This window comes from Dermacentor silvarum, chromosome 7 (genome assembly GCF_013339745.2).
Source record: "Dermacentor silvarum isolate Dsil-2018 chromosome 7, BIME_Dsil_1.4, whole genome shotgun sequence".
Lineage (NCBI taxonomy): Eukaryota > Metazoa > Arthropoda > Arachnida > Ixodida > Ixodidae > Dermacentor > Dermacentor silvarum.
The window spans coordinates 96,249,086-96,272,036 of NC_051160.1; the positions used below are offsets into that span (position 1 = coordinate 96,249,086).

A 22,951-nucleotide genomic window follows, 5' to 3' on the forward strand; every position below is an offset into this window, starting at 1 on the left:
CGTAGGTTACGTCACTGAGGAGGTGGGTAACCTTGTATGCACTAAAATACCGGCGGAGCAACTTTTCCGCGAGTCCAGGGCGTCGGATGGGCGTCCAGTCACCGGTCACCGGTATTGTAGTGGACGTCGTGTCGACCTTGGTTGTATCGAAGAGCGTCGGTACGCTGTCACTCCGGATACGATGCCGAGGAAGCTGTCATGCTGCTTCGGCTTTTTGGATTAATTCCTCCGCGTGTTCGTTGGTCGGGCTATTACCAGCCTCAGGTAGCATGGCGTCAAGTGTTGACATCAGGCGGCGCCCGTATACAAGTTCAAACTGCGTAAACTGTGTGGTCTCGTGTCATCATCATCATCAGCCTATATTTATGTCCACTGCAGGACGAAGGCCTCTCCCTGTGATCTCCAATTACTTCTGTCTTGGGCTAGCTGATTCCAAGTTGTGCCTGCAAATTTGCTAACTTCATCACCCCACCTAGTTTTCTCCCATGCTCGACTGCGCTTCCCTTGGTATCCATTCCGTAACTCTAATGCTCCACCGATTATACTTCCTGCTCATTACATGGCCTGCCCAGCTCGCTTTTTTACGCTTAATGGGAATTTGAATATCGGCTATTCCCGTTTGTTGTCTGATCGACACTGCTCTCTTCCTGTCTCTTAACGTTAGGCCCACCATTTTTCGTTCCATAGCTCTTTGTGCGGCCCCTTAACTTGTTCTCGAGCTTCTTTGTTAACCTCCAAGTTTCTGCCCTATATGTTAGCACCGGTAGAATGCAATGAATGTACACTTTTCTTTTCAACGAGAGTAGTAAGCTCCCAGTCAGGATTTGGCAATGCCTGCCGTATGCACTCCAGCCCAATTTTATTCTTTTGTAAATTTCTTTCTAATGATCAGGGTCCTCTGTCAGTAACTGACCTAGATAAAGGCACTCTTTTACAGACTCTAGAGGCTGACTGGCGATCCTTAATTTTTGTTCCCTTGCCAGGCTATTGAATATTACGTTTGTGTTTTACATATTAATCTTCAACCCCACTCTTGCACTCTCTCTTTTAAGATCCTCAATCATTTGCTGTAATTCATCCCCGTTGTTGCTGAATAGGACAATTTCATCTGCAAAGCGAAGGCTGCTCAGGTATTTGCCATTGATAGTCATTCCTAAGCCTTCGCTGTACAACCGTGTTATAGGTGAATGTCACATATTGCAAAATCTCGACCCATGTCTTGTGCTGCACGTCGATATACATGGAAAGCATATCAGCCAGCATTCTGTTCAGTTGTTCCGTTAATCCATTTGTTTGAGGATGGTGCGCAGTGCTCTTGCGGTGAGAGCTATGCCTCAGCTAGACAGCGTCCTGCATACGCTCGGCTGTAGATGCTGTACCGCGATCGGTGATGAAAGCAGACGGTGCACCATGTCGTAGGACGATGTGGCGGACAAAGGACTTGGCCAGTTCATACGTGTTTGCTTGCGGAATAGCTTCGGTTTCGGCTTACCGGATTAAGTAGTCGGCATGACGACTATCCATCTGTTGCGCGAAAAGTCACTGGGAATCGACCAAGTAGGTTCATTCCTATTTGTTGGAACGGTGCTTGAGGAGGGTCCACAGGGTGGAGAAAGCCGGCCGGTTTAACGGGTGGTTTCTTGCGGCACTCACAATCGCGGTATTTTTTCCCGTACCATTGCGCAAAGCAAAAAAGCCGGATCCAGTCATATGTCTGTCGCATCCTTGCCAATGTCTTAGCGAATCCCAGTTGTCCCGCGCATGGATCATTATGGCAGGCTGGCAAACTTGGTGTAGCGCCGACGGCATGGCAAGGAGGTACGGATTTGGACCGCTTCCGCAGTTTTTCCAGTAAAGGATGTTTTCCTGTAAAGTACGATGACAAGCCACGCCCGAGCGAGCGAGGTAAAACAGTTTCAACTCCTTTAAGGTGCTCGATTAGCTGCAGCAAGTCAGGGTCAGCACACTGGCGCTCAGCCATCTTTACGACGTCGACAACGCCTACAAATGGCAAGTCATGGTCCGATGATGTCGTAGTGAGTGGTGCGCGTGACAAACGGTCAGCGTCGCTACTGTTCATCAGATCGGTAGACCATGGTAATGCCCTACTCTTGTAAGCCCATGCTGCAGGCTCCAACGGGTGGTCTGCCTGAAGGATCCTTGAGGTTGGCAAGCCAGCACAGGGCGTGGTGATCGCTGACAGCCTTAAAGGGTCTACCGTACAAGTTCATAATACACAGCGTGAGAACAAACACGGGGACGAAAAGCAGACACGGACAACCGCTTGTCCATGTGTGCTATTCGTTCCCGTGTTTGTTCTCGCGCTGTTGATTACGAGTATTAATAACCAACTAGCCCAGTCAGCCACCTTAATAAGCTACCGTACAAGTAGGGTCGGAAATTACTAATTGCTCACACAACCACTAAGTATTCTTTTTCAGTGGTTGAGCAGTTTTTCTCAGCCTTGGTGAGACTGCGGCTTCCATAAGCAATAGCGCGTTCCGCACTATCTTTCCACTGCACAATAACTGCGCCGAGACCCGCATTGCTGGCCTCAGTATGAATTTCTGTGTCAGCGTCTTCGTCGAAGTGAGCAAGTATTGGGGCAGATTGCAAATGCTGGCGCAATTGATTGCACGACTGCTGTTGCTCGTCTGCCAAATGAAAGGCACATCGTCGCGTGTAAGCCGTGTCAGAGACTCAGTCATGCTACAGAATCCCTCGACGAAGCGCCTATAATAGGCGCACAAACGAAGGAAGCGTTGGACAGCCTTCTTGTCCGTGGGTGGTGAAAACTCGGCGATGGCAACTAACTTCTCGGGGTCTGGTAGGACGCCTTTAGGATCAATGAAATGGCCAACAAATTTGAGCTCTTGGGACCCGAAGTAGCATTTTTCACGCTTGATGGTGAGGTGGGCCGTACAGATCGCTCCGAGCACCCTCTGGAGTCGCCGAGATGTTCGTCAAACGCGCTCGAGAACACGACGACGTCGTGCAAGTATACATGGCAGGTTTTCCACTTGATTTCAGCAAGCACGGTATCCATCATCCGCTGAAAGGTGGCAGGTGCGGAACAGAAAGCGAAGGGGAGAACTTTGAAATCATAAAGCGTCTCTAATGGCGTCACAAACACTGTTTTTTCGCGATCCTGTTTATGAACTTCGATTTGCCAATACGTAGATTTAGAATCCAAGATAGAAACTTGGCATGTTGTAGACAATCCAATGCGTCGTCGATGCCTGGCCATGGATAGACATCGTGCTTGGTGACATGGTTCAACTTTCTGTAATCTACACATAAGCGTAGTGTGTTGTCTTTCTTTCTGACTAACAGAACATGGGAGGCCCACGGGCTTGTGGACAACTGGATCACGTCGTCTTGAAGCATGTCTTTCAACTGCTGCTTCATCGCTTCCCTTTCCACTGGAGCCACTATGTAAGAATGCTGGCGAACAGGACGTGCTGACTCGTCCTTAATAATGCGGTGCTTTGTTATGGACATGCGCCAGTACTTTGGAGGAGGTTGAAAAACAGTCGGCAAATTTATTCGCGAGACTCAGTAGACGGTCTTTCTGATGGTCCGGCAGCGCAGGGTTAACGTGAATCCGTCCTTTTAGCTTCGGCTAACTCAGCTTTCTGAGACGACGCCATTTCCAATGCGCCAATGTCAGTAACGTCAATGATTTCGCGAAGGCATAGTCGTTCCTTGCGGTACATGCTGATACTCGTTGCTAAAGTTTCTTAATAAAACAAATGAACATTTGTTTCTCACCTGAAGAATTCCTCGGGCTATCAAAATGTTTCGGTCAAGAAGCAGGGGAATGTTTGCCTCAGCAATTCCTTCAGCGTCGTCCTCTATTGCGCATCGGACTTCGGTAACCACGCTGCTCTTGGGTGGTAACGTGACGTGATCATCGGCTGCGCGAAGCCCGATGATCACGTCCATTCTGTAACCTAATGCTCCACCGATTATACTTGCTGCTCATTACATGGCTTGCCCAGCTCACTTTTTTACGCTTAATGTGAATTTGAATATCGGCTATTCCCGTTTGTTGTCTGATCCACACTGCTCTCTTCCTGTCTCTTAACGTTAGGCCTAGCATTTTTCGTTCCATAGCTCTTGTGCGGCCCTTAACTTGTTCTCGAGCTTCTTTGTTAACCTCCAAGTTTCTGCCCTATATGTTAGCACCGGTAGAATGCAATGAATGTACACTTTTCTTTTCAACGAGAGTAGTAAGCTCCCAGTCAGGATTTGGCAATGCCTGCCGTATGCACTCCAGCCCAATTTTATTCTTTTGTAAATTTCTTTCTAATGATCAGGGTCCTCTGTCAGTAACTGACCTAGATAAAGGCACTCTTTTACAGACTCTAGAGGCTGACTGGCGATCCTTAATTTTTGTTCCCTTGCCAGGCTATTGAATATTACGTTTGTGTTCTGCATATTAATCTTCAACCCCACTCTTGCACTCTCTCTTTTAAGATCCTCAATCATTTGCTGTAATTTCATCCCCGTTGTTGCTGAATAGGACAATTTCATCTGCAAAGCGAAGGCTGCTCAGGTATTTGCCATTGATACTCATTCCTAAGCCTTCGCTGTACAACCGACAATGGTCGTTGTCATTACTGTTCGCTATGGCTTGCGTAGTAGCGAAGCTGACTCTAGACTCTTGCAGGTCGATTATGAAGGAAATCCATGCCGAGTATAAGGTCCTTTGAACATTCAGAAAGAATGACAATGTTGTCGACGTACGTGAAACCCCGAATTTTGACTCGTGCCGTGCATCGGCCCATTGGAGTTATGAGGTGCCCTCCTGCAGTACGAATTTGAGTTCCGGTCCATTGGGTCGAAACTTTGCTCAGTATACGCGCGAGATTGTGGCTCATAACAGAGGTGTCCGCACCCCTGTCGATTAACGCCGTGACTTTGTGGTCATCTATGGTAAATGGTGCGTCGCAAGATACTGGCACCGACCTACACTGGTTTGTCTGCGTCTCAATTTCGTTGTATTGCGGTCGTCGTAGTGGAGAGGATCTTCAGCGTTCGCAAAGTCAGCGACCTCGCCTCCGCAGGTCGCTGGACTCAGTTTTCGCGGGTGGCAGAACTGGATGAGCGAAGCCTTGTTACGCTCGGCCTGAAGAGGGGGTTGTAAGACCTGTTTCGGATTGGTGACGGTGACAAGGGCTCACGGAATTGCGGGGCAAACGAGCTCCTGGCGTCCGCGAGGTGGGCTTCAATCTTCAGGGGCGCTCGCCATTGCGCGGGCACGGCGCAATAAGTGAAAATCCACGGAGCCCAGCTCGGAGGTAAGGACATGCCCTGTAGACGTGACCGGCTTCACCGTAATGAAAACACAAGGGCCTCGGGTCTGCAGTGCGCCATACTTCGCTCTTGCAGGGTGGTTGTGCTTCCGCCACGAATGGTGTGCGGTGAGGCCTGAAGTCGCCAGTTGCTTGTTCAACGGCGCGCACACCATGGAAGTCTGGGACGTCGCTCACACTGTGAAAAATCGCGGACAACGAACTTCACGCAGCTTCCGCATACAACGCGCGAGGCTGTGGCTGCCGTGCCTCGTGCTGTGGTGTCTCGTTTCACTCTGGAACTTGGACTGCCTGCCTGATTTCCTCCCAGACGACTTCAGCCAGTACGAGTCACGGTACCGATGACGGAGCCACCTGAAGCTTTTGGAGGTCTTATCGAACAAGCGTAATGAGCTCCCGCAAGGCGTCGGTATTGCCAAAAGGTACATGGAGAGGGTCACGCGATACGGTCGACACGTCGTGGTAGTACTGCCTTGTTCGCTACTGCAGTGCCTCTTCCATTGATATGGCTTGCGCGAGAAACTCTGCAACGGTCTCTGGTGGGCTGCGTATCAGGCCACCGAATTACTCTTGCTTGACACCGCTATCAAGTTCCTTAGCTTGTTGTTGTTTTAGGCATGGACGGATCCGCGTGGCGGAAAAGTCGGCACATATCTTCGACAAACATTGCGACGCTTTCGTTCGACCGCTGTACTCTCGCCTGCTGAATCATCATCATTATTAGCATCGTATCCTGCCACATGTCTTGCTATGTGAAAGGCGCGCCGCCTAGCGTCTATACGTGCAGTATTTGCATTGCATAGTTGGTGGGGGGGGGGGGCGTTGGTCGACCAACCAGTTCTTGAGAGGGGGAGGGGGAAAGTGCTCATCTTCTGGCCCCTCTCTTTCTCTCTCTCTCTTTATATATATATATATATATATATATATATAGAGAGAGAGAGAGAGAGGTAGAGAGACCGGATTTCTTAGAGTCATAGATAGCGGCGTGAGGCAGATTTTGAAGTAAGAAAAAAAAGATTACGGTGATGTACACAGAAATGCTAGATACAAACATGTATAGCATGCCTGGTTAAATCAGGCACGAAATCAGGCAAGCTAGGTGACCATTTGTAACAGCCGCGTTTGACAGGGATGCAAATAAATCATTATCATCATCATCGTGCCTCCTCAGACGCCGGAGCGCGTTTATCGGACATTTTTCTGCTGCCTGATAGCAAGCAAGAAAAATGCCAAGAAATAGCAAGAAAAATGTTAGGCCTAAAGCTAAGGGACAGGAAGAGCAAACGGGGATAGTTAATAGGCAGTGTGGATCAGAGAGCAAACGGGGATAACCGATATTCTAGTGTGCATTAAGAGGAAAAAAGATGGAGCTGGGCAGGCCATGTAATGCGCAGGGTGAATAACCGGTGGACCATTAGAGTTACAAACTTAATACCAAGAGAAGGGAAGCGCAGTCGAGCACGGCAGAAAACTAGGTGGGGTGGTAAAGTTAGGAAATTTGCAGGCGCAAATTGGAATCAGCTAGCGCAAGACAGGGGTAATTGGAGATCGCAGGGAGAGGCATGCGTCCTGCAGTGGCCTGTAAAATATGCTCATGATGATGATGACGATAGCAAGCGCTTGCGTGGCTCAGTGGTAGAGTACCTGACTCCCGCGCAGCGGGCCCAGGTTCGGTCCCGACGGGAATTGCGTACTTTTTTTTCTTATTTCCGGTGATAGCGGTTACGGACACCGGACACCGGTGGCGGAGACGCGACGGACCCCATCGCAAACCGAAACGGCTATCGGAATGAGCTCATAACAGCTTACCCTGTAAAACAATGCGTATGTACTCCTCAATTATTTCGCGTAGGAGACGACGCTAACACTGGAAAGTGACATGCGCGCGTTTGTGCAATATTACCAATCTTGCTACCTCTCTTCGTTATAAGGCGCTGATAGTGCGCAGAGGAGACGCTTCTGCAATATGAATAATATATATCAAGGCTACACATCCCTCCTGATGTGAAGTAGAATACGCAAAGTATGGCTAATACGTGGCCACCTTACGGTAAGTTGATGTAGCCGCGATCACTCAGTTGGGTGCGTGAACATGAAATGTTTCGTCTGTCATGTACTCTACAAGACCTGTAGTCCCTGTTGATATATCATATTCTGCATCTTCAGTGCAATCAAATTCAAAGTAAAACATGAAGTAAAAAAAGAAGCGGTCATCTGAACATATTTAGGTGGAACATTTAAAGTTTGATTGGCAAAGAAATTGCTAAATAAAATGAAAATTCAGTACTAACCGTAAAATGAAGACATTGACAAGACGTGGATCACAGCACACTTGGAGGATTTATTCAAATACTCAATTTCCTCTTTAATTTTGTAGTGTGCGCTTCCTGAAAAAAAAGAAAAGAGAGTGTAAACATTGCAAACCTTACAATATCAATTAATTGGCATGACAAAGCGCAAAGCACGTTCTTTTTACAACTTCCTTATTCACTAGAATACGCTGCTACTTCAACAACAAATGTATGTCTGTCCTTCCATTTGCGTAGTGAAATACGCTGATGTGCGGCTCATAAACACTTCAAAGGTGATTTGCTAGATGACCCTTTTTATTCTGAAGCCTCGGAAGTTAGCAAAACTCTAGAATGCCCAATAACTGGAGATTGTAAGCACTGTCCTGTGTGGTGGGTTCTGGAAGGTATTCCCTAACAGGTAAACAGCAAAATGGGTGTAATACGTTGTTATGACCTGTGACGAAGGCAAAAAATGGCAAAAATGCTGTCGCCATGGCAGATGAACTAGACTACAGGCTTAATGTAAGAAATACAGTAACGTACACCCGCGCAGAAGCTGCAAGTATTTGTAGGAGAACCTTGTACGCTTGGTCAATATGTGCAGTTGCCATACTACAGCGCAAGTGTTATTTACATTATTGATAATTGGTGTTTGCTGCTGGGATAACTTATCAAGTTTCTGCAGTAGATCTGATAGGAATGCAATGCATCAGATTGCGCGTAACTCTTGAAATTTATCTGTCTTTCAGCAAAACGAACCCGGAATATCAGCTTCTATAAAGACACGATAGCAGACAATTGTGAAGCAACTCAGAATTTACCTCGTTGAGGAAAAATGAGTTATATAGTGTCCATTTAACATTAGCAAAGATTTTATACGACAAAAATTTACACGCAGTGCAAGATAAAATTTTAGGGCCTATGGTTCTCGGTTGTTAGGACTTTGGCAACCGAACACTGAAAGCCTTTTAATTATATCTTCCAGCATGCTTCGTAAATCTTTTTTTTTTCATCGAATAGCTTGCCTAACTTGAGCTGAAAGCATAACGTATAAAACGTAAAATACGGCCAGATGCACGCTTAGGCATGCTATTCAATGACTGCCTACTACACATGTTGCTACCAGCCGTCGCAGATGCGTTCTTCACACAGGTATCAAGGTGGGCTTGTTCGTATGACGCACTGAAGGTATTGTTGGCATGACATATAGCAGCATATATATGTAAGGTCGGCAATGTGGATCTTTGCGTTTGTTTGGGCTTTGTGATACAACATGCCTAAACGTGGGTGCGCGTATTTTTTGTCCCTCTTCTGTACACTGTCTGGTGGGCTTCTTTAAACTAAGAGGCCGATCTGCCTCTTAGTTTAAAGGGCATAAGGTCGACCAGGAAACCGTTTCAGTTAATTTAGGCCCATACCCAGTCGTACATTGTTGCCATTTGCGAAGTTGGCATCAATTAGGTTCATTGAACTATTCTAAGTTCCATATATTCTGCGGCCCAAGTTGTTCCGACGGTTGGTTTTTAAACGTATTACCTCAGTAAAACTACGGTGGCTAGATGGGTAGGTGTGCCGACCGGCGCGTCTGGAGCGTAGTTCACCGCTTCTCCGCGTCATGACGCAAAATTGGCGCTGTAGTCATTAGAACGATTCCGCAGCATGTGTCGTCTGCTAAAGGTTGCAGGCGGCGGGCAAAAAAAAAAAAAAAAAAAGCCCGTATTGAAATAGTTGTATGTCGTCTGTCCGTGTCAGTTTCAAACGTGAAGAGCTCCCGGTATCTCGTACTGTTTGCAAGTTCCTAAGCTATGTGGAATGTTCCAGGTCGGAAAAATGACCGACGAGATTAGCAGCGGCATTGCTCCACCAAAGAAGACCACCCAGGAGACGTACTGCTTCGCTCCGAACTGCAAGTCAGGCTCTAAGATTGTGAGAAAGAGTACTGAAATGTGCTCTGAAGCCTTAGAGAATGACGAACGGGTCCGAATACTTGGCAAGAAGCTATTGACACAGCCCCTTTTTTGAACTGGTGTCCACAGTCACACGAAGTCACCGGTGGCGAATCTGACCGGCAAGTGTTGTTCGTCGTAGCAAGCCTTAGCATGAGCATGCGACGATAGAGTTCTGAGCCGGGCAAGTCGGCGTGCTTATTCGGCACGACACATTATCTGCGCGACAGAAGCATCTTCGTTATGTGAAAATGGAAGCATGGTGTCGAGAAAACTTTGAGGATGGCGAGCTCAGATGAGAAAGAAAGGTGCGTATCCTGTGACTTCATATTTGGCTGTGTTAAAGGCATACGTAAGGAACGGTAATACAGCATCGCAGTTCTTATGATGCGCTGAGACATACATTGAAAGGATGTTGACGAATTTACAATTGGTGCGCACGGTTAGACTATTGGTTTGCCGATGGTAATGCGTATGATGCCGATATTGAGTTCCAGAAAGGCGTAGTAACTCTTCCACGACGTCAGCGGTGAACCGCCGGCCTCGATCACGTATCACCATACGAGTTGCTCCTTGGTGGAGGATAATCGAATGCATAAGAGACGCCGAAACATCGACTGCTGTAGCTGCGACATGTGCCATTGTTTTAATATAACGTGTTAAATAATCTACGCACACGAGTATCCACCGGCAATTGGTGGAAGACTTGGGGAAGGGACCGAGTAAATGTGCACCGACTTTCTCAAAAGGAGAAAGTCGGCGGTCTAACTGGTTGCAGCGTTCCTGCAGGAGCTGTAGTCGGTTGTTTGTGGTGTTAGCATACATCACAGCTGGCAACATACTGCTTGTTATCTTCTACGATTGAGGGCAATAGAAACGTTGTCAGAGGCGATGGAGCGCTCGAGCGAATCCAAGCTGCCAGGATGTAAGGTCGTCGCGGATGGCCGGAAGTACCACAAGGCGCAGGCATTCTGGCACGACGAGAAGAAGTGGAGAATTGCTGTTGAAATAACTTTTGTCGATAAAGCAGACCGTCAAGAATCACAAATGGCGTAGCCCGTTCAGATCTCTGGGTCGCATCAATAAACTACTTTTGTGAAGGGTCGGGCTCTTGTTCGTTCTTGAAGACAGTGAAGTCAGGAAAGTCTGATGAGATTGTAGTTAAGTAGTTGTCAAAATCATCACCCTCAGTGCTCTTGGTTTTAGAGAGAAGACGAGATAAGCAGTCGTCGTCTGTGTGACACCGACCGCTCTTGTAAGCAACGGAAAAGTTGTTTTCTTGGAGCCGCAAGGCCCACCGAACCAAGCGGCCAGCTTTGTCACGCAGTCCAACGAGCCAGCAGAGAGAAGGATGGTCGGTAACAATGTTGAACCTGGCGGCCGTACAAATATGGTCTGAACTTGTGGATGGCGAAAACACAGCAAAACATTCCAGTTCCGTGACTGTATAATTCCTCTCTACTTTCGTCAGAGAACGACTTGCGTAGGCAACGACATGCTGGGGGGCGTCGTGAAACTGCACACACCAACACCCACACCACTTGCATCAGTATGCAGTTTGGTAAACGTCTCCGCATCGAAATGGCGAAGAAGCGGCCCAGAGGTCAGCAAGAACTTCAGCTGCTCGAAAACCGTCTCGCACTGAGCAGATCATATGAAGAGAGTGTCCTTGCAAAGCCGGTATGTCAGTGGAAAAGCAAGCTGGACGGAAGTCTTTAATGAAACTGCGAAAATAAGAACAAAGGCTCAGGAAGCTTCTGAGGGCTTTCACTGTCTTCGGCTGCCTTAAGTTGCGAACAGCAATCTTTTGGGGGTCTGGACGTATACCGTCGTTGTCAACGAGATCGTTTTTTTTTTATTATTTAGAAAGACCCTCACAGGCCTACTGAAGAGGCATAGGGTGTTTGCTGCTGGGGATTACTTATCATGTTTCTGCAGTACACCTGATAGGAATGCAATGTATCAGATGACGCTAAGTCTTGAAATTTCTCGGTCTTTCAGCAAAACGAACCTGTCATATCAGCTTCTATAAACACAATAGCAGACGATTGTGGAGCAACACAGAATTTACCTCGTTGAGGAGAAATGAGTTATGTAGTCTCCCAGTTCACATTAGCCATACTGTTATACGACAAAAAGTTCACACACGGTGCAAGATAAAATTTTAGGCCCATGGTGCTCGGTTGTTAGGACTTTGGCAGCGAAACACTGAAAGCATTTCAAATGTATCTTCCAGCGTGCTTTGTAATTTTTTTTTTCATTGAACAGCTTGCCTAACGTTATCTGAACCACAACGGCCAGATGCAGCACAAGGGCTTCACGTTCCGCAAAACGGCACTTCTTCGAGTTCAAAATGAGGCCAGCCTGTTGGTTTCAGTTCAAAACAATGCCGGGCCGCATCGTTGTGCTCGAGCTAGATCGACCGTTCGAGCTTTTCGATCTGCGGAAGGTCCTGGCTAACATGAAACGTGGCACCGCTGCGGGTCGGGACAAAATTACTGTTAAATGTTAGCTAACCTTCCCGACCCGGCATATTAAACACTATTAGCTTGCATTAATTCAGTTTGGTCAGGGGAAGAGCCACTCCCCTTAGAATGGAAGACCACCCTGGTCACACTTATCCCAAAACCTGGCAAGGCCGTGAACACGGACAGCCTTCGCCCCATTTCTCTCACATCCTGTGCGGGAAAAATGGTGCAGTAGAATGTGAGCAGTGGAATTTTATATTCTACTCCATACCTTCACCTGCGGAAGCAAGACGAGGGTGTACTTGAAGTCATCCTTCGCAAAATTGTAAAGCGGGCCCTTGACCTCCCAGTGAACAACTTGAATGAGCACCTTCTGGGTTTGGGCATGGTGGACACGTTTCTAGAGCTTCGAGAGGCCCACGTCACAAATCAGTACACTCGTCTCTCCAAGACGGTAGCAGATCGCCGCCTATTAGCCCGCTTACACATCCAACACACCAACGTCACGGGATATCGCGTATGACTTCCATTCCAGTGGAGAAGCACCCTCAAAGTGCGCCCTCTTCCAAGCAACATGACAAAAGAAGACCATAATGGCCGGCGCCTGGCGCGGGCGGAAGCCCTGGCCCGCCAATATGGACCGAAAGCCGGCGTGTTCTACGTGGACGCCTCCGGCCCACACCATGGGAACAGTTAACGGGCTCGCTTTCCGAAGCCCGGAACATGACACATTCGGAGGAAGTCGCCATTGCATTGGCAGCTTGCCATCCCACATCGCAAACTATCATTTCCGACTCGCGAGGGGCCTGTCGGAATGTCGAACACGGCTGGGTCGCGTACCTAGCCTATCGATTATTGAAACATTCCGACTATCAGGGTAACCTCGCAACCCGCAGTATAGCCTGGGCTCCTGCTCACATGGGACTAGAAGGGAATGAGGCAGCCGACGCCGCCGGCCGTGCACTCTCTTACCAGGCGACTGCCTCGATCAGTATGACCTAAAATTCAATCCTGGTTTATTCTTTCCGCGAAATTATTCACCATTACCAATCGGACCACAGCCTTTATCCACGCCCATGTAAAGGCTTAGGTAAAGCGGAGGAGCAGCTTCTACTCTGACTTTACACGAACACTATGCTGTGCCCGGCAGCTCTGAAACACTTTGATCCGCCTTTTCCGGCAGTTGCTCGCACTGTGCGGAGAAGTCTTCGGACAGCTACCACATGGTGTGGGACTGCCCCTCCAATCCTGCTATACCCCCTATCCCGAACCCAACCCGGAAGGACTGGGAGGCGGCCCTGCTTGGCTGCTTGACGTACAGGCCCAAAAGGCCTTGGTCGGACGAGCCCAGGCAGCCGCCGACGCCAATGGGGTCCCGTACTAGGGATTCCCACCTAGTATTTGAAGAGGGCGTCCTCTTAAGCGGCGGTCCCTGCATACCTCCTGCATTCTAATTCGGAGACCCAGTAAACGTTTTTACGACCACCACCACCCACGTTGTCAACGGGATCTGCGGGCCTGAGCGGTGGATAAAAAGACTAGCATAGTATAAAGTATAACGCATCGCTAAAAATATCAAAATATTTCCCCAGGTTGTGCGCGGCGTCGCTGTGTTTGGGATACTCTCAAATGCCATTGTCTCTCAAATGGATAATCTCAAATGCGAAAAGCAATGCGATTGTCCGAGAGGACAATTGCATTGCTGACTTTTACAATTTTCTCGATGTATGCGATTGTCATGCCCTTGTTGATGTGCTTGAACTCCTTCCTGGCTGATGTTTGTCAGCATCACTTTCGCTTTTCCTCCATGCAGTCGAGCGATCCCTCATGTGACGCAGTAGACGTTCATCGCCCTCGATGACGCCTTCTACGTCTGCGGGTGTTTCGGTGCCGACGGAAATGAATATTTTCGAGGCGGCATGCTGACTCAATCTTCGAGCACATTCAAGGCATGGTGACTATGAGAACTCTCCGGCGGTATTGCTTGATCATCGGATAGCTTTGTCGACCTCCACTTCAGGTCGATGATTGCGCCGTGCTGGTTGAGGAAGTCCATTCCTAGAATGACGTCTCGTGAACAGTGTTGGAGGATAACGAAGGTGGCAGGATAGGTCCGGTCATGAACGATAATTCTTGCCGTACAGTTTCTAGTCGGCGTCATTAGGTGTCCTCCAGCGGTCCAAATTCGGGGGCCTTCCCATGCAGTGTAAAATTTCTTCAACTGGGTGGCGAAGGGTCCGCTCGTGCCGTAGTAGTCGCCTCCTGTGTCTACTAACGTGCCGACTGCGTGACCCTCCAGCAACCCTTCGGGGTCTATGGCTTTTTGCCGTGCGTTGCAGCTAGGTGTTGGCGTCGGATCACGACGGCGTCGCGCTGACGTGTGACTGGCACGTCGAGTCGTCAGATTTTCGTTCGGTGCATTCTTTGCTTCCAGGCTTCGTCGGGATGACGGCGTATTGTTGGATCGTCAAGATAGTCTCTTCGGCGCCTTCGTCGGTGGCGGAGGATCTTCGTCATTTCCATGTACAGCAAGCACACCTCCATCCGTTGTTCCTTTTAGTTTTCCAGGTATGGCCGGCGATGCGGCGGCGTACGGGATGTTCGTCGGGATGTACAATGAGTGGCGGCGAGGTTGTCGGCGACATCATGAGGACGTTCACATTGCTGCGGGCTGGATGCGTTCACGGCGAACCCTCGTAATCCCATCTTGTGGTATGGGCACCGGCGGAAGACGGGGCCGGCTTCCCCGCAGTGGAAGCAGAGGAGTTGGTGGTCTGGGGCGCGCCAAGTATCTGTCTTCCTCCGAGCGTTGCGCTGGTCGACGGGCGGGCGAGATGGCGGCAGTCTGGTGACGGAATCGCGGCGTCATTGGGCCTTGGTGTGGGCGCGGAGTGGGGACGTGACGGTGGGTTATGGCGGCATATGTCATCGTATCCGGCTGAGGCTGCGGCGGCCCAGGAACTCTCAGTGACTGCTGGAGTTCATTTCTGACTACATCAGCAATCGAAGCACTTGGGGCTGCGGATAATGGTATGGGAGGTCTTTGCGCTTCCTTGAATAAGTAGTTTTACTTTCACAGTTATGATTTATTCTTTCCTTTTCCTTGTGGGACAAGATCGGGAGTAAGCTGCGTGGCCGCCGTGGAAGTTCGCCCAATGTAATGTGCCATTGCAATTGTCTGAGGAGTGATCATGGTCACGACGCCTCGCACAGGTTTGGCACCTTCGGCAGTTTTGTTGATGTACACGAATGCACAGGTTACGATTTCGTGGAGCTGCTGTGGGCGATATATAGAGACAATCGAGTGCAAGTTGTATGGGAAGGCCGAAAAGGTAATGAATTGGTGGGAATTCACCAAGGACTGAAGCAAGGATGTCCTCTGTCTGCATTGTTGTTCACGCTTTATGTGAATGCGTAGAAAGACGACTGGAAAACAGCGAATTGGGGTTTGATTGAACCTACATGCGCAATGGACAAATCGTGCAACAGAAGGTCCCTGGACTGATGTATGCGGACGACATTGTGCTACTAGCTGACAATACAAGAGATTTGCAGGCACTTGGGAATACTTGTGGCACCATTGCGACAAATTTAGGCCTGTTGTTTAGCACAGAGAAATCGGGGATTATGATTTGGTCAAATATAAGAGTAATTACGTGGTGTCAATTCAACAGCAAGTCAAACCCATAGTCAATCAATATAAGTACACTTGGCGCATACATAAATGAAAGAAAGAAATACTCAAGCACCCACCTAAAATAATCTGAAAATAAAGGGGAAGCGTAATCCAGCAATAATGAAACACAGAGCACTGTGACGCCACAGTAAGCATGAGGTGTTGCTTGGAATTTGGAAAGGAGTAATGGTGCCAGTGCTAACGTTCGGAAGCACCATTTTATGCTTAAATAGAATATCTTGTCGGAGTTGGAAATTAACCAAATATCAGTAGTCCAGTTGGCTTTGGGAGCCAATGGTAAAAGCACAAATGAGGCAATGCAGGGCGACATGGTTTGGGCTTCTTCTGAAGTCAGAGAAGCACAAAGGAAAATAATTTTTGAAGAAAGACTCGGCAACATTATTCAAAATAAATGGGCGGCTAAAGTATGCAACTATCTGTACCTGAAAAGCGTGGACACAGAATGGAGGAAGAGGTTAAGAAAGTTGGCAACCAAGTACAGGATAATTTAAACTGTAAATAGACAACCAGGAGCAATCAGACAGAAAGTGAGAGAAATGGCGACAGTAAATTCGATGCGAAAAATGGAACCAAGGACCATGGATATTTAGAAGAATTAGAGGACAGAAATTAGTAGGGAAACACCGTACGAAAGCACAAAGGGCAGTACCTTGCTATCTGAAGCTCGAGTTAGTTGCCTAAGGACCAAAACATACCGGAGCAAATATTCGGATATAGATGAGTCTTGTGTATGCTGCAGCAAAGATCCCGAGACCACTCAGCATATCCTAATAAAATGCGAAAGGATTCACCCAGTGAGCACCGTTTGTAAGGTAGACTTTCCAGAAGCGTTTTGTTTAAAGTGAACGTACACATCAACCGGTCAGCAGTCGAGATAAGCAAGAGACGTTTAAAATATTGGCGGAGAAAAATCAGGGAAGAGATTAATAAGACCTGATTTCATCTTACAGTCATATGTAGCTGCACAGAGTAGATATGGAGAAAAAAAGATCAATGAAATGTATAAAAAATTCTAGATAAAAACTTGTATAGCATACCTGATTAAGTAAAGCTGGCTAGGTGACTATTAGTCACCACCCCGTTTAAAGCGGATGTCGTTAAATCATCATCATCATCATCTTCATCATCATCCGTGATGTCAGAGGGAGGACTCGCCTTTGTCATCTGCTACTTTCCGGCTAGAACTGCAGCATTTCCATGCGTTTGCTCGTGATCTGACTACGTGCTTACGTAGCACGGCGCTCTCTGATTACCACCTGTGTTTTGTTCCTATTGTTAAAAGCCTTGCATATTAAATGTATATTCTATTCACATTCCCATGTGATCGCCCAGGGGCTCTAGCGAAGTGCTGGTTAGCTCGAGGTCGCTGATTCGACTTCTTCCATGGCGGCTGCATTTAAATGGAGGTGAATTACAAACACGCTTGTGTGTACTTAGATTTAGGTCCACGGTAAAGAACCTCAGGTGGTTAAAATTATTCCGGAGTCCTAGACTATGTGCCTCACAATAATTAGGCAGTTTTGGCGCGTAAAATCTCAGAATTTACTTCGTACATATATTTTTGCTTTCCATATGACCCCACCTCTCGCGGGCAGGGATACCATCTCGTGGCTCGGCGATAAACCACCGTGCCGAGCCAGTAAATGAGAATGTACGCAGCATTGGAAATGAAGCACGATCGCAGGGCTCATGCGCAAAATCTTGCGTTGACAAAGCGGCACTGTGTTTAAATGCAAATATCACATTTCGCTCACAATTCAAGTAACTTGGGGTTTCAAGTAGAAAACATTTTCTGACCCCAAAAGTCTCGTTATTTTCCTGAGAAGCGGTTTACCTTGAAGATCAGTGGTTCACCATGCGCTATCGTTCTCAGTTGTTAAGCACCCCTTCCACTATTTTCTTGCAAATAAATACCGTTACCACTAACTATGCTGAAAGAAATTAAGTTTGTTTGGGTTAGCATATTACTCCTTCTGCTTAACGCACTTTCCAACTACTGGAAACATTAGTATGGTATGGTAAACCTTTATTAAGGTAATTTGGAACGCGCGTAAGCATGTAGTGGGCCGCTCCCACATCGGTGCAGAAAGGCCGAGCCTCTCTACTGCGTCGCGGGCCCGATGGACCATAGCTGTGCTTCAAGATCGGGGCTGATAAGGGCAGCCACCCATTTGGACGACGTGACACCGTAGCCGTTGCGTAACGCGGGGCACAGCCAGAGCATATGTTCCAAGTCAGCTAGGTCTGAGCATAGCTCGCAAACATTGGTGGATTGTATCCCTGGATAGATTCTGCGTAACAGTGCGGGGTTAGGGTATGCCCCGACCTGCAGCAATCTCAGTGTGAACGCCTGTGGTCTGCCTAGTTTTCTATTTGGCGGAGGATATCGTCTCCATACCGTGTAAAAATGTTCGGTAAGTTCGTTATATGAGGGGGGGGGGGGGTGTCCCGATTGCCCATAACATCAGCGCCGCTCCACCTAGTAGCTACGCGGTCCACGACTCCTCGTGCAGCTCTGTGGGTCGACTCGTTAAGGTATGGCGGGGCGCCCTCGATCGGCCCCATGTGTGCGGGAAACCAGATGACCGTGTGCGGCTTGATGTCCTTGCCCCGCAGAATGCGCAGGACCTCCTCCGAAACGGTGCCCTTGGCGAAAGCTCGGAGAGCCGCCCGCGAGTCGCTGTAGATCGCGGTCCTTCTGTCGTCCAGCAGGGTCAGCGCTATGGCCACCTGCTCCGCCACCTCGGCCGACTTCGTTTGAACAGTCGCAGAGCTCGTGATTCGAACGTGATCGACGCCCACCGCTACGAACGCCGTCCCGTTGGGGTACCGGGTAGCATCAACAAAACTACAATCCTGAGCCTGTTCCCGAGCCATGTCCAGGAGAGCCTTGGCCCTAGCTCGTCTCCGACGCACGTTGTGTTTGGGATGAACGTTGAGTGGAATTGGAGTGGCGACAATGCGTTCCCGCTGTTCCCGAGGGAGACCAAAGAAGCGGGGCTCGATTTCCGCCGGAGGAACCCCCAGCTCCCGCAGGATGCTCTTACCCGCTTGGGTGGTGGACAACCTGGCGTACTGTGCCCTTTCCAGCGCTTCCGCAATCTCTTCCAGCGTGTTGTGCATGCCGAGACACACCAGTCTCGCCGAGCTTGTGTACATGGGGAGGGCGAGGACCCTCTTGGTAGTCTTCCTGTTCAACGTGTTGAGCATGTCCCTCTCCGACTTTTGCCAATTGTGCATGGTCACCACGTAGGTAAACTGACACATCACAATGGCGTGCACCAGTCTCACAAGATTGTCTTCTCCAAGACCCTGCTGTCGGTTGGCAACTCTCCTTCTCAGTCTGATGGCATTGTCCGTTTTCTTGGCTAGTTTAGACAACGTCACATTATTGCAGCCGTTCGATTAAACCGTCATACTCAGGACCCGGAGGAAGTCCACCCTGGGGATGACACCGTCCTCACTTGTCCGTAGAGTGATGTGTGATGTGTGGTGCGCGACGGTGATATTTGTGGTGTGCGACAAGGTGCGGTACATTCAAACAACAAGCAGACGACAAGGAGAGCACGCGCCGCTCTACCGCGCCGCGCCGAAAACGACGACGCCGAAGACCGTCCGGCGCGTGAACACGCGGCACAAGAAAAGAAATCAAAAGAAGAAAAAGCCAATCCAATCACAAAAGAACACGGAGCCTCGAGGAGCCAATGAGCAATCGACGAATCGACCAGAGCAGCAGAAAAAGGAGCCGCGCTGGCAGTAGGGGGAGGAGTTCCAGAAGCGGCACCAGGACAAGGTCGGCCACCGGATCGGGAGTTGAAGACGGCCGTCGGGTTCCGGACCCGAGCCACCAGGACTTCACCCGGCCGGGGCCTCCTGCCAACCCATTCCTGGGCGCCGCCACTCCATCCATTCGAGAACTGCTGCACGAGGCCGGCGAGCGTCTGCGCCCGTGGGCAGAACGAGAGCAGTCGGGCTACGGGCCCGAGCTCCAGGACCAGCTGCCCGGCCAGGACGCCGCCGCCGTCAACCACTGCTGCCAAGCCGCCTGCCTTCCCGGGCATCGCCACCCTGCCCGATAGTCAACTGCTGCTGCCCGAGGCCGGTGAGCGTCTGCGTCCGTGGGCAGAACCTGAGCTGTCGGGCTACGAGCCCGAGTGCCACGATCAGCTGCCCGACCAGAACGCCACCACCGTCGGCTCGTGCTGCCGAGCCGCCTGTCTTCTCCCACCGAGCCAGAGCTGCCACGCTCTGGTAGCTTGTACGACGTTCCGACAGCGACCTTTGGTGAGACCAACAACGCTTCTCTCGTCGTCTCCGCTTCGCCGCGTCGAGACTGTAGTGCATACGCACACCCGCAGCCTGCCCGAACTTGCCCGACATCAGTAAGCGTTCTAGCCACATGTGTGTTGTATTATGAGTTCTTTTTCAGTGTTTATTTTATGGGGGGTTTTTTTCTCGTTCTAGTTACATTAAACTTTTTGTGTGTGCGTTCCACAAACGGCTTTGTCCTCGATTGGGTTCTGGGAGGCTCCGCCTCAGAGAACCGCCAGAAAACATTAACACAAAAGAACCTGCTCATCACATGATGTCGACGTCCTCTACAGGCTTCCAGCCTTTCGGTTTGGGCCACCTTCATCTGGGCTTGTAAATGAGCAGTTATGATTTCCGAGAGGAACACCGAAGGCCGGTCAGCTTAAGATATTCTTCCGTGATCTCGATCGCTTCCTGCAACGCAGCCTCCACCTGTCCGTCGCTGCCTCTGTTACACTAAATGGTGACGTCGTCTGGATAAATAGTGTGATTATTACCCTCGACTTCGGAGAGTCTCCTCAACAGACCGAACATGGTAAGGCTGTTTTCGGGGATGTGACAGACCCTTGTGGCGTCCCTCTGAAACCCAGCCTAACCGAGTCCGAAACGGGGTCTTCCGCCCTGAGAGTGTGGCTTCTCTGTCCACAAGGAACGATCGGATGTAGTCGTGGAAGTGCTTGTCCAACCTTAGACAAGATATGTGGCTCAAGACAAGTGCCTTGTTTTAACTCTATCCGCACCAGGGCCCGCCGGATCTCCTCGACACCAAACTCGGCATAAAGCTCGGGGTTCGCGACGCCCCCATATTCTGGGACGGAGGACACCGGACCCGACCCTACCGGCAAGTACTTCTCGATGAACCTTTCCATCACCTCATCGTCCGAGGACTCTTGCCTGGGCTCAGGCAGCGCTCTTCCCAGCGTGCACCGCTGGTTGGACTTGGTGTTGGTCTAGTCCAGCAGATGTTTAGGAGGTTCCAGGACCCCTCCCCCCCCCGCTCCGCATCTGACTGTCAATCGAGTTACAACCTTCATCGCATTGCTGCCTGGATAGGACCTTGCAGTGCTTTTCGGTGCTTCTGTTGACCTCGGCAATCTTCTTGCGGAGCCTTAGATTGAGCCGCTGATGCTTCCATCTGGCCAGAAGGGACTGCTTGGCCTCGGGTAGGTGCGCCAGCCTGCTGCCCATCTTCTGTACCGGGAGGTCTGTGCTAACCTCTTTGGTCGCGCCCTCAATGTCTTCACGAGTCTCTGCAATCCATCGCTATAGGCCGGGCCTCTCTTCCTCGGTCCGCTCCTCTCTCAGATTGCGGAACTTGTCCCAGTCGGTGAACCGGAACTTGTGTTGTCCGTTCTGCTCGATCCGAAGGACGGTGGCCAAGACGTAGTGGTTGCTGCCAAAGTCCACGTTAAGGTTTGTCCATTTAACCTCTGCCACTCCCCTGACGAAAGTGAGGTCCGGAGGCGTGTCCCTGCTGGATGACATACCGCACCTGGTAGGGAAGGCAGGGTCCGTGACCAACATCAGGTCCAGATTTATTGCCGCCACAACCCGGGGGGCGCCTCTCGCGAGCTGTGCAGCTTTGGAGACAAGCGCTCAGAAGCGTTGCCTCAGATACCTGGGACTGCTGTACGCATTCAAATCAATGAGGCTCTCTCTGTTGACCGAGCCGGGAATGATCTCTATGATGACGTGCTCGACCTTTCTCGATGTCAACCTGAGGTCATGAATGACGTGGGTAAGCTTGTTGCTGATCAGTACACCCACTCCTCTTCCTTCTTCGTGATTCGCAACAGACCGGTAGCCGGGCAGCGCGACGCTGTTTCCTGCAAGTGTTTGTGTTAGTGTTTCCTGCAAGAGTACTACTTGAGCCTTTTCTGAGTGCGAGCGAATAAACTGCTGCAAGGGGGCCCTTTTGTGCACAAACCCCCTGCAGTTCCACTGCCATACTCTGAATGAATTAGTTTGCACAGTGATCATGTTGCTGATGTTGCAGCTGCGTTGCTGAATTGGTCTTGTGAGGAACCTTCACGTTCTGAGGCTAAAGCCGTCGCCGGGAGTGACAGCGCCCTGGGCACCACAGTTGGAGCTACTACATTATCTAAGAACACCCTAAGAACCCTGTCATAGCCAACTCGCGGGGAGCAGCCGAAGCGAAACAGCAAGCTTGATACCGTGGAAAAACACTGCCGTTTATTTCCTACGCACTCATCTTTTATAGCAACCTAGAGATGACGTAACACGCCGCATATGCAATCTGTTAGTGATAACACATCAGCGCGTGTTCCGGTGGCCATATGTTACACTCCTCCCCACCAACAAACAAAAACAGAGAAACAACGATAGTTTAGCGTCCTTCGTGGTCAGAAACGCACAACTGGTCTTTTTGTCCTCGTGCTTCTTCGCAGCATTGGCGTACTGTCATGGGTAGTAGGCACAACCATATCGCGTGTTACTGTTGTTCCACTTTCGCTGCATGTTTCAAGACACGGCTCAGCAACGGGATTCGGTTGCTCCGACTCACACTTGCTGGCTAGCGGAACTAGTTGCAGAGCCGGTTGCACACCCGCCCGTTCCGGCACGCACTTCGTGGTTGACGAAGCTTGTTGCACAGGCGGTAACCCTGGCGGCGGTGAAGAAGTCTGTCGCGCAGGCGGCAGTCCAGGAGGCGCACTAAATGGGGCGAAGTTCGGTCGCAGGTTTTCTTCATGGCGCCGCCAACACCTACCGTCTGAAAAAACGACATCAGCGATGTTATCGGTGGCTCTGTCAGGCACTCTTGCTGGCATCCAGGTTGGCCCCGAACGGAAATTCTGTGCGTAGATGTAGTCTCCGCGTCTTGCGGGCGGCGTGGTTCGAGCTCCACCATCATGGACAATCTTCTGCTTGAGCTGCTTCAGCAAGACATTAGCTCTCATGT

General features: G+C 49.8%; 1 protein-coding gene across 1 annotated transcript in view; it reads right to left on the reverse strand.

The window, feature by feature from the left end:
• The window catches only part of LOC119458294 (uncharacterized), a 67,933-nt gene that overhangs the window by 2,576 nt on the left and 42,406 nt on the right, over positions 1-22,951 (reverse strand). Inside the window, exon 4 of the mRNA XM_037720128.2 lies at positions 7,610-7,705. Within this exon, the coding sequence (XP_037576056.1) occupies positions 7,610-7,705 (96 nt within the window). The remainder of the gene's footprint in view (positions 1-7,609; positions 7,706-22,951) is intronic.